Source organism: Triturus cristatus, chromosome 12, assembly GCF_964204655.1.
Source record: "Triturus cristatus chromosome 12, aTriCri1.1, whole genome shotgun sequence".
Taxonomy (NCBI): Eukaryota; Metazoa; Chordata; class Amphibia; order Caudata; family Salamandridae; genus Triturus; species Triturus cristatus.
In genome coordinates this window covers 35,152,950-35,165,863 of record NC_140595.1, presented here as the reverse complement: position 1 = coordinate 35,165,863, position 12,914 = coordinate 35,152,950, and the positions used below count along the sequence as shown (strand labels likewise).

The 12,914-nt window shown below is 39.2% G+C and overlaps 1 protein-coding gene across 1 annotated transcript in view; it reads left to right on the top strand.

Annotated features, from left to right (window-relative positions):
* IL12RB1 (interleukin 12 receptor subunit beta 1) overlaps positions 1-12,914 on the top strand; it is a 66,002-nt gene that overhangs the window by 32,291 nt on the left and 20,797 nt on the right. The window contains exons 4-8 of the mRNA XM_085637884.1: positions 5,175-5,286; positions 6,034-6,206; positions 9,012-9,145; positions 11,099-11,141; positions 11,633-11,749. Of these exons, the coding sequence (XP_085494010.1) occupies positions 5,175-5,286; positions 6,034-6,206; positions 9,012-9,145; positions 11,099-11,141; positions 11,633-11,749 (579 nt within the window). The remainder of the gene's footprint in view (positions 1-5,174; positions 5,287-6,033; positions 6,207-9,011; positions 9,146-11,098; positions 11,142-11,632; positions 11,750-12,914) is intronic.

Below are 12,914 nucleotides of genomic sequence, written 5' to 3'. Positions count from 1 at the left end.
CCTTTGTTCAGTTTCGCGCCAGGGCTGGGGCTAGAGAGCCCCAGCTCCGGTTTGAACTGGCATATGCACAGGGACACCTTGTTTGCCACAGGCATGTCTCAATCTATTCAGCCCTCCCTAACCCACTACACCAAATCCTGTCTGGGGTGGTGCAAGCACCTCCCCTGACAGGAAACCCTTTGTCCAAACCTCCCAAGCTGGAAGGACTCCCAGCAGCAGGAGGGCAGACTTGTGTCTGTGGTGGCAGCATCCATTTTGTGATGCTGAGGCTCTGTCTAACTTTACCCGGGTTTCAGGTTAGGTACATGTCGTGTCCCTCTAGAAGGGTGGAATGCTACCCCCATCTCCAGAATTGGCGAGGGGGTAGTATTCCAAATCATATGATACCTTACTCGACATGTTTTGATAAATCCAAACCAGAGTTAGCATTTGACCGCGAGGTTCATAATGCACTTAAGAGTATATGGTATGGCAATATCATGGAAACAGCTAAAGGACGTTGTTCCGAAAGCTGCAGACAGGCTCAGCTCATGCCAGAGCACCATCTCACATGGAACCAAGCACTCTGCCTCCAGGATTGTTAAGGCCTGCCATAGGAGTGACTGATAGGTTACCATGTGTCCATATATGTTAGATATAGATATACTATATCTAAGTAAGAGGTGATTACACCAACTTACCCCAGCTGAGTGATCAGCCAGTTGTGTCAAATAGTGAGGCCAGGCCAGGGGTGGCATAATACATGCTGCAGCCCCTGGTAGGCCTAGGGTACACCTATGCCCTGGGTACCTGGGGTACACTGTTACAGGGCTATAAGGTGAACCAGTTCCAATTATTAATGCACCTAGTGTACATTTGCATTTATTTAGGGAGAGAACAGCAGGGCTGTGGGTCTGATTAGCAGGCTCACAGCCACACTAAGCCATAAAACCAGTGAAGCAAAAGCAAAAATATGGGGTGACCATAGGATAGCAGACCCTACTCTCCTACAAGGGGTTCCATACAGGCGCTATAAAATATCCATAGTAGATAAAACATAAAACTGCTGAACCTATAGAGTCATCACCAGGAGTTGTGGATTTGAGCCTGGTCGAGAGGGGTTATCGATACAAAAAGACAGGGGATGTGGGGAATCGTTGCCCACTGTACCAGTTGTTCAGGATAGCCTCCCGTTCTAAATGTAAACATCACACGTCTCTAGCAAGAGGAAACCACACATTTAAAGTTTGATCGTAAGAAATGCTGGTGCATGATAAACGCAAGTTTCTCAGAATACTGTGCCATACTGAAAACATCCCAGAATACTGTGCACAAAGCCACTACAAATACTGTGCAAAGAAAAAAGTCACTATGAATACTGCACCAAAAGGTAAAAGGCTAAAGAATAGTTTGCCAAGAGAACAAAGGGTCCGGAGGGCAAAGATCACAGCCTGCATGTGACCCAGAGCAGTGCAGCAGGACAAGACGTGACTCCGCTAGAGTGTGTTAACAAACAGTCCCTCCATAAGAAATAGTCCCCTGTGAACTATTGGCCAGGAGGAAAATACCAATACATGTGATCCATGGAATGCAATAATGACACACAATGTGCTCATATTTGTGCCACAAAAAATAATTGTGCTGCAGAAAATTCCCTTCATTATTTCAATAATATGTTTATGGTTGTCCAGCAGATCTCAGTTCTTGTGCCACAAAACATGAACCTCAACATGCCAAGGAATATTCCTACATGTGATGGAGGCAAGGGATGTGCGTGGCCTTGGGCAGTGCACAGCACGGGCATGCAGTCTGCGCCATGTTGGCTGCAGGGCCTGCCTGTAGCCACGCGGCCAACCATGGCCGAGCATTGGCCAAAGGCTGGACACAGCAAAGGTTGACAATAAAGTCTGTTATAAAATAAAACCCTATAAATTCAATGTAAAAACACAGTTCAAAACTGAGGGCTGCTTTAGACTTTGGTGGACTGAGTTTAGTCCATCAGGGTGGCAGAGTTTGTTTCTAAAAAACAAAACAAAACCTAATGACACACGCACCCTGAGAGTTTTCCTCAAGGCTGTTAGGAGCATTATATTTCCCATTTCTCCGCAGCAGCTGTCTCACGTGGCGATAGAAAAAACACAACATCACACCATCCATCCTAAAGAGGGCTAGCTGTGTAATGCCATCCCTTTGACGCTGCCTACTTCATCCGTCGCACCATGGGAGGAAGCTTTCCGTTGACGGCGCCAACCAGGGTGTCGATAGAAACCGTACTGTCTGCTCATCTCTAAATAAGGCGGTGAAATGAGAGTTTTGCACACGGGTACTCTGTCCGCCAAACTGTAAATCTGACCCTGAGTCATGGTTCTGACTCAAATATTCACAACCACTGAAATGCCAGTTATGGTTAGCAGGGCACATCCGCCCACCACAGCAGACAGCATGGGGAAGTAGGTCAGCCCTCTTCAGCTGTAGGCTCTCTCTACACTGCCGGCGTCTCTCTTGTGTGCATGTGCACATCCACCTCAAATGTAGTCCACTTTAGTGCCACTGCTTGTGAGTCAACATATGCCTTAATTTCATGTTTTTTTCTAATGTAATTTCATAATGATTTATTTATTTGTTTTGAATTTTTTTTGGCAAACTTGTACACACGACATTTTTACTGATGCATTTTTACTTTTTGTTAGTTTTAAATGTTCAATCTATGCATTTGCCAATAATAATAAAAAAATAAAAAGCTTGTCATGTGCTTACCTATTAGCTTTGCCAATGCTTGTTGTACTTTATGCCGCTGTCTTGCTGTGCTAACTTTCAGAGCCTTGCTCGGGCATCAGTGGTTGTGATTTCCCAGAAACTCACACATGGAACCAAGGTAGTGTTCTCAGGAAGAAGCGTCAGCGGTTTCGTTGGTGCTACATGTTAGGGCCCGTGGTAGATCATCTAACGACCTGTGCTAGGCGGAATGTCCCATATTACAATGACTGGGTGGCTCATTTTGGTCACAGTGTTAGAGTTGTTGACAGATCTCAAGTTCCCTCTAAGGAAGTCTGCTCAGTGTTCTGAAACTCACTTCTGTTGGGTGGCAGTTTGCTAACTTCTACAACTAAAGTTGGTACTTTCCAGTTGCCGCCCCGTCAACGACGAATGCTAGGAAGTGGTTAGGACTACAACGCTATCTTTACTGGCTCTTCTGAAAGAAGTAGTAGCTTCCAAGCTGGGAATGAGATTCTGGGGGAGTATCCCTCTGCTAAGACATAAAAAACAGACATTACATTGCATCAAAGGGTTTTGTGCCTGCAGAGCATAAGGTTTGCTAAATCGCAGGCTTTGCGCCTACAAAGTCCTATGTTGCAAAGTACAAACATACATTACGATTCACAAATGTCTTTTTGATACATTCTGACTCTCTAGAGGGGGCATGGAAAGGTCATACCCACTCTATAAAAATTGCAAAAAAATGTGACGCAGACCCGCAATAACAAATGCTGTTGCAAACCAATGATGACACGCCGGCTTCTCAAAGGAAGTGGTGTTGCATATGTAAAGCGAAAGCTGTCCGCGAGGAGCAGCTTCCACGTTGCGGATGCGTACGCCGTCACTGGGGGGACCTCTTGGCTTCCCTGGGGGCATCTAGATTCTCCTCCTAATGCCGGTCACATTCAGGAACAGGAACTGCAATACAAAAATGCAATTTTGCAAATATGAATGGAGTAATGTAGGTCAACTGTCTATCACAGCCTTTATTCCCACCTTTACTGGCATTCAGGGTATTTATGAATGGAGTTTCTGTCTCATCAATATTAATAAAGCACATATTTTGTGAAATGTCATTTTTGTGCCGTAACATATGTGTGCGTCTGTGGCGGCACAAAAATTATTTTTGGTTGTATTGCAAATGCTTCGCTTAAATTGCATCTGCGAAGCAGTCTGATATTACAATGTCAAGGTGTAAGTGGCGCAGTTTAAATTTTTCAAAGATTGAGCCCTGCATGAGAAGTGGGGGAAACTCACCAAAACATTTCTCAGAATACCTGAGCGGGAGGGGAGAGAAATCCCCTTTACCTTTCTGCTTTCTACTGGATCGTTTGCATGTTAATCAAAGTCCTAAATTAAAAAAAATAAATTCAGAAAATTAATTACAACACACAATTATAACAAGGTTTCTAAAATAAAAAAAAAACTTCACCCCCTCCCAATTATATGGTCAGATAATACAGCGCTGGGATTGGCGGCACTGAATGACCGTACTAGACTAAACCATCAAAGAAAGAGTCAACATTGAACATATCAAGCATGTATGCAAAATTAATATCATAATATTCACTTTCTCTCCAAAAAGTCGCACACAACCCAAAGGTCGTCTAAGCAAATACACATTACATTAATTTAAAAGTCACAGAATAAGGACATGTATCCGCGAATGCAGGAAGCCTGATTGCTCCGGCCTCAGAGGGCAGAGCTGGCCCTCAGAGATGACACATTCTAGGTTAAGTTAGATCCAGAGGCATCCTTCAGATTAAGCAGAATTCGTGTATTATGTCGTAAGCATTTAAATGTGAACATCAAGAGATATCCTTCAAAATATGTATATTTAATGTGCTAGGTGATAAGCAAATATACTCTGAAACCCAAAGGTATGTCTAAGATGACAGTTTATTACTGTGTTTATGTGTTATAGTATTCACATTTTCAGGCTATATGTTGGAATATCCCCAAATTACAATGAGGTATGCATTTTTATTGGCATTTGTAGGCTAGGATTCAGAGAGATCCCTCAGGGTCTATAGACTGAATGACATATGTATTTTTATTAGCAATTACTGGTAGTGATCTAGAGGCATCCCTCTTGAAAACCACAATTCCCCTTATCCTTTCTCAGTAGATAGTAAAAATATTAAAAATTAATCTGTTCTATGTTTCTGACTAAAGTAGCTTTGTTCGAGAGGCGCAATATTTAATGTATGCATATATGTATCACAAGTGAAGACGCCAACACTTAAGAAAATTAGTGAAACCTTTTTGGGCAAAATCTCTTATTAGGTCTTTGGCAAGTCCATCTGTGTCATCAGAATGTTATGTACAACATTAGAAAAAAACATTTATGTTCTGCTAATTAGCAAATGAGTCATTATTAGAATAAGGATCTAGCCCATAAAAATAGATTTCTATGGATTTTTTTCTTTGTATCACAGAATTAGAAACAGGTGGTCCTACAAATTTAAGCTGTTACCTTACTCGTGACTCCAGTACTGCAGTCTGCACTTGGGAAGATGCTGCATCACGAATCTATCGTTTGTACTACGCGTAAGTAGCGAAAACCATTTCATAAAGATAAATCAACATTTGAAAAAACAGAATGTGATGGATTTTGTGATAGATTTTGACACAGTAGGATGAGCACAAAGATGAGCGAAATATTACCCATTCTGGCTTGCTCCCAAATAACAACAATTATGATGTAGTGATAGCAATATTGCCATAATACCATAGTCACTCAAAGGGTTATTGAATAAGGTTTGCTCAATTTGTTTCAACTCTCATTGTGAAGTGAGTATTTTGCGCTCAGTTTCAACAATCACAAGAGTTCACTGTAACTCTGAGGTTAGAGCGGGTTGTTAGAGCTTGTAACAGGGCTAGCGTCATCTTTTGGTGGAACCCAAAATAGCTGGTTAGTGAGAACTGAAAAACTTGAAAAACCTTTAAGACCAAGCATTTATGTAAAAGTTTAGGATTTGAATGTTCTTCCAATAAATCATGCAACCTAAAATTCACAGCAGAGAACTGATCTTAGAGATAGTGTGCCATTCAATTTAGGGAGAATGTAAGAGATGGGATTTAGGATTTAAATTCTGACAACACTTGTAGAGATTATGGATCTGTATTAATTGACAATATCACCTGTAAAAGTGCCGGTTGACCCTGTTCAAATCACTTGCATGATGGCCCTGCCATTTTAGCTCAATTCTAATTATTACAAAGCACAAACAAGTCCGAACATTTTTTGAAAAATTCTCTACACTCACGACTGTTTTTTAATGGTCTTTTTTTCAGTGAGAACGATGGTGCAAGCTCCCAACGAATTTTCTCAGCAGGAAGCTCTATGCAGTGTACTATTGAAAAGGAGCACATATTCATAAAAGCATTCATTACCGTATGGGTAGAATCGTGCACGATCGGATGCTGTTATTCATCGGATAACATTACCCTGCGGCTCAATGATTCTGGTATGTCTGCCTTGGATATTTCCAATTCTATTTTTGACCTGAGAATCCTTTTGCTCACTTATTCTTCCCGTGCTCTGCTTTCATCATCGGGCTGGTGGCTTAGTGGACTAATGCGACCACTATATGGGCCTGTGTTCAACCTCATATTCACATGTTTCATTCCTCTGAGGTTGATAACATGAGTATAATTGAGTTGGGTAACAATAAACATCTGTTATTCAGCACCAAGATACCCTTGGATGAATCTGCGCTGTACAAACACACATGTTAAGTTATGCTTTTTCATCACTAATTGCCACTGTCGAAAAAATTAATTGAGTCCCTATATAAAGCACGTATGTTTAGGGCACATTATATAGTTTTGTACAGTAACATAATTATATATGTGGCAGTAATACTGTTACCAGCGTCCATGTCCATCACAAGAAACCAAGCTGTCTCTCGGCACTATTATTGGAAGGTTCTGAATGAGCAGCCAAACCCTCTATTGATGCTTTTACAAGAAGTATAATAGATAGGAATTCCGCACACATAAATTATCAGTATATATCCAATCAGTTCAATCAGCAGGTTTCATCGACGATCTGACAAATAATTTTTTTCAATCCATGTAGTATTATGTTCTTTTTTAGAAAATATTCTTTATTTGAAAGTCAGAATGCACCAAATTGATAAAATCCACACAATTCAATTAGCCGACGCGTTTCGTCCCTACAGGGACTTCTTCAAGGCTCATATATCTGTTCGAGGTGTATATTCACATAAAAGGTTTGTACGTCCACAGATAATTCTTGGACAATTTGGTAACATATGTTTATAGTCACCTCATACATCTGTCTGAGGTGTATATTCACAAAAAAGGTTTGTATGTCCACTGACAATTCTTGGACACCTTGGTAACATATGTTTATAGTCACTCGCTCACCACTGTTCGAAGAAAGTTGCACAGGTACCGAGAAGCCTGTTACAGATCCCGGCGCCCTGTTCGATCGCACACAGAAATAGCCAAGAAGTATTATGAGAAAACGAAACCCTTCTAACTTTAACGCCGAAAGGATGAAAAATCCAGCCTGGCCTTCCTGTGATCTGATCATATGAGGATGATGAAGATGGTGAAGATAATATTATTAATACTAACACTACTACTACTATCAGTATTATTATTAATAATATTGATAACAATAAGAACAACAATAATAACAAAATAACAATAATAATGATAAGAACAACAACAATCATAAGGATAATAATAATCATTATAATGATTATAATTATTAGTATTATTATTATTAATAATAATGATAACAATAAGAACAACAATAATAACAAACAAAATAACAATAATAATGAAAAAATAATGATAAGAACAACAACAATCATAAGGATAATAATAATCATTATAATGATTATTACAATTAATAGTATTATTAATAATAATAATGACAACAATAAGAACAACGATAACAAACAAAATAACAATAATAATAAAATAATAATGATAAGAACAACAACAATCATAAGGATAATAATAATCATTATAATGATTATTATAATTATTAGTATTATTATTAATAATAATGATAAGAATAAGAACAACAATAATAACAAACAAAATAACAATAATAAGAAAATAATGATAAGAAGAACAACAATCATAAGGATAATAATCATTATAATTATAATTATTAGTATGATTATTAATACTACTACCACTACCAATAATATTAATGTTATTATCATTAGTATGTAAAATCAGCAATGTTTAACTGGACGTCTTGCGGAATGAGAGTCCTCTACCCAAAGGCTCGGTATAAGAATCAAAGATATTTCTGTAGCGGATATTCTGCATCTTTCGAAAGCTCCTCAGGTTGCAGCTTTTTCAAACTTGTTCTTTTCCTAAAGTGACTTACGTTGGATATGCATCTCATTTTTACAAGCCATATATGTATATGAGAGGAGAGTCGATTGAAAGTAAAAGATTTGAAAACTATTTCCCCCAAATTCTGATGTGGATTTGAGAGGCTTTCTTAATACACAACTCAATAATAATTCCCTAAGGAGCAAAGAGATTCCAGTTAGATATTATTAAGTGCGTTGTTACTGATTCTAACGTAGGTTGGTTTCCCCTTTTGTGAAACAAATAAAAGAGGAATTTTAGACCAACACATTTGTGGGATATTGGATGGTCACAATACAGATTGCAAGAACTATCCCGTTACTTTATTGTTTTCAATTTACCTTCAATCACTCTTTTATATTTAACAGCTTAAATTCAGCTCTAAGCGGCTGCCATCTTTCTTGCTCCCGAATATCCTTTGAGACACATCAGGCGTTACTTATGTTGAAATGCTATGCACACGGTACTATGTTTCTTTATGTGAATGCGTTGGCATGTGTACTCCATGTAAAGTACCAAAGTCTCACGTGCCTCTCATCCAATTGAAATGTGTTGGAAGATAGCAAGGAGGGAGAAAGTGTTAGCTATGTAACACAATATACTTTGGAATATATAAAACGACCGGATCGTTCTGGTGTCTTGTACTGTGGTCCATTAAATGCCCCAAAACCCAACTTCCCATTTAAAACTATCTTAAGCAAATAAAAACATTAGTAAATTAGGTGCATAGAAGGCATAAGTGCAAAGCGTCTTAGAACCGTGGTGGACACCAGGTGGATTTTGCATGTGAAACGCTATTCGATATGGCATACCTTTAGATCCTGGTCCCTGCACCAGGCTGCGGGGGACCCTTTCCTGGTTTAAAGAAGCAGGTCACAGTGATTCTGCATTGACTTATGTAATTTCAGTGAAGTACGAAGCTCCGTCTATCCCTAACTTCTCCAAGTTGAACGGCACTTTGACGATGACATGGAGGCGCCAGAAGCACGTATTCTTGAAAAGAGCGCGATACAGAGAAGAAGGCAGTATTAGATGGACAGAGGTAAAATTGATAACAAACTTGTGAAAAAGACCATACAGATATGCCCTCCTTTGTTTTATTTTTTCATATTCTCTTCTTTGTTTCTAGGTTCCCATATATTTCTTTACAGACTTCCATTGTTCCGCAGAGAGTAATTTGAGTACAGTAAAATTAGGTATTAGTCGCATCTGTTATTTATAGCAGTGAGTAATTAATACCATATAAACACAGGTTTCTATTAATGTTAGTTTGCTATCTCTCCTCTTCATCTTTAACTCTATGCTCTATTTCCTGGCCTGTTCCTCTCAATGCTTTGTTTCTCTCGCTCCGCAGTCCCTCAGTTCTTTCATCTATATCCACTCATTCCCTCTCCTTCTACCTCTTCCCATCATTTACTACTTCCCTCTGGCTCTCTTTTTCTTTTTTATTCCTAGTTTAGCTCAGTCTAAATCCTCATATTTACTTCCCCGTCTCTGCGTTTTGTTCCCTTCCTTTTCTCAATACTCCCTACGTATGTTATACCTTTTTGTGATTGAATTTTCTTATCTCTTTCTTCATTTGCTTTCTTTAAAGATACAATCTCCACTTATTAAAGAACACATGGTTTGGAGCTGGCTTATGCCTGAGATTTAGAATGGGATCACAGTTCCTAGCCTCCATCTGCGGTGTGGTCAATGTATTTCCATTCTTCTTTTTTATGTAAAAATGTCAGCTGGATTTCCTTAAATCTTGACATGTCTGATTTGAGTCGTTCTTGCTTTTCATTGGCTGCTTCTTGAGGTTGCGCTAAGGCAACGCATGGACCTCGCAGCGTGTCCTGAGCCTAGACTCCCACCTGCGTTTTACACCCTCCTGTCTTGTTGGCACTATTTCACAATATACCAAGGGCGTGACTACATAAATAATGGACTAGAGCAAATGCTCTTTTGCACATGTTTGCTCCTCGCCCGATGAGTACGAGAGTTCAAAAGGTCTTCTACAGTACACATCACAGAAGAAGTTTTTCCCCAGCCCAAAAAAAAATCTTCAACCAAAACAACCTGATTTTTCAATATTTTTTTCTCTAGCTTTAAATCATAAAGGTATGCACAATTTTTTTTCTTATATGTCTAAAATGTGCGAGTGGAAACTAATACCGTTATTTAAAAGTTTGGCAGACGGGTTAGCCCATCAAAATTTGGCGGATCTCCTGTCCCTGACATTACAAGTGCCGTTGGCTTTAATGCAGTTGTTATATGACGGATGGAATGTGCACCACATTTGAGATGGAGTATTCTTTCTACCAAACTCAAAATAAGTCCCTAAGTTTGAGGAAAAGTTAGTATGCTCCATTATATCTGCTAAAACCAACCAGGAATTAGACAGCTTTTTATAAGGAGCTCTGGTTTCACTGGCAATCAGATAAGCATCCTAGATCTGCCAGACTAGTTCCTAAACCCCATCTGGCCACCATTAAGTCATCAGCTGGTAGCTACTTCTGCTCTCTAGAGGAAACATGAGTTTGTCTGATTGGCCAGTTCTATCCTCTTGTCAGCCAATGAACATCTTCATTATTGGCTCCCTAACCAGCAAGCAACCTTTCCTTAAGAGTGGGGTAGTTAGCTGGTGTTAGCAATTGACAGGAAGAGGGTAGTGACGAAAAGGGAAAGCAATGCCCTGAGTAGCAAACAGTGGATGTAAAACACACACTACTATAATTGACACTTGCTCTTACCTCAACCCTAATTGAATGTCTTTACACACAAAAAACTACAGCTGTAGCTATTAACATGTCACCACCTTCTCAATACAATCCCATAAGCAGTGATTATTTTCAGACAAATGTCTTTACTAACTAGTTGTGCAGCCAAATGCAAGAAAAAATATTTTGGAATATTGATTGGGGTGATTCAGCCTTTATACTTGTTGCACCGTTTCTGATTGTTGCAGTCAACACATGTGCCATCAGTAATTATAAATTATCCATTTATTTAGATAGATTGCAAGTCCCAAGACAGAAATCATTGGACAGAATTTGGTAAGTTTTAACTTTGACAAAAAGAAAATTCAAAGCCAAGAGTATTAATTCTGATATAAAATTAATACAGAACATTATGGTGTAAAGCGCGCCATTATCAATTTCACCTTTCACGGCTTTGGTGAGCACAGTGTGCGAGGCGGACCACGGAACACTAGACCAAGATAGGTTTAGAACATGATTTAGAGTTGAGAGGTGATCTAAACCCCTTCCGTTTCTGGAGTAAGTTCTAACTCTGAAGGGGAATTCACAGATGAAGTTTCCCCAATATAGGGAAAATTGATAGTATTTTGGGGGATATTTTGCCAGAGATTTCTCCCATTGATTTAACATTTCCTCAGAAATTGGAAGAGTTTTCATTGCCATCCAACTCCACCTCTTACCCTAACTTTGAGCTGAATCTGCAACCAGTGCTTGGGGGTAGATTTGTCTTTAGCAAACTGTTCTTCTTCAGTTGCGCAATGTAACTTTCCAGGGTTTATTCTTTCCAGAATCTTGCCGAATACAATTTGAAAAAAACTTCCCTTTCGAAATCCAAGTATGCCACAAGCGTGCAGACGTAAAAAACCTTTGGAGTGAGTGGAGCAATTCTGTCCAGGTTCCTGCCGGTAAGATACCTTTTTCTAAACTTGGAAATAAGATAAGAACCGTTCCTGGTGTCTAGTGAGCCACTTCCACTTCTTAAAGAAACTTGTGTGCGTAGATAGAAACTTTTGTTAGCACTGTACATTACATTCATGAGTTGCTATGGAACTGAAATTGTTAATAGTCTCAATAGGAATATATGACATGCATACTTGTGTAAGGGTGGGTGGATCTTGCGGAGTTTCACTCTGCAGAGTTCGGCAGACTTAAATAAAAACTCCATGAGATTCTGTGGAGTTCCGCCAACAGGCAGAAAATATGCAGCTCGAGTTGCAATTTAGCGCTGGTAGCGCGTGCAGCACTGAAAATCAGTGCAAACAACACCACACATTGCACAAAAGCACCAATTCAGTTGATTTTGCTGCCATCAGAGTAGAAAATCAACTTGAGCGGCATCAAATCTACTCGAACAGCAGCCATCTGAACGTGACCGCCCACGACCGGAGCATTAGAAAATCACGCTTGGGGACGTCAAATCTTGCTCGGGCTTGCCTGCTCACATTTTCTGGAGCCTTATGCGAGAAACATAATACCACATGGCAATTGGCGGAATTCGGCCAGAACTCTGCGGTGATGAGTAACGTGGAGCGATCATAGTTCCACCAATATTGTGGGTGGAACGTAACATTGCGTTCACCCATATACTAGTACAATTTGAGTGATGCGCAACTTAGATTGCAATTAAAGTGTAATAAAAGTATTCAAGTTTTTTTCATGAAAAAAGTAAAATAAAAAAAACATTTAGCTTGAAAATGTGTTTAAAAAGTGACATGCTGTGTGTAAAAGCTACTTTAAACCACAGAGCTTGAGGTATTTGTTTAGGGTAAATCAAAATGTTGATTTTTAATGAAAAATGAAGTTTTAAAACTGTGAAAACAAATTTAATTTTTCTTTAAAAAGATAACAGAGGGAAATCTTTTTCACATAGAAAATTGCTGGGTGCAGGGAAAAGTTGCTATTTAAGAAACTGGTGTAAATGAATTCTTTTGTTAATGAACTCATGAAGACATTCTAAACTCTTATGACTGAAACCTGAATATACAGTTTGCCCTAAAATTTCTCAATTACTGTTCTATAAACTGCTAATTTTCCTGTACACTCTAAGTTCAATTGCAGGTTTGCACATAT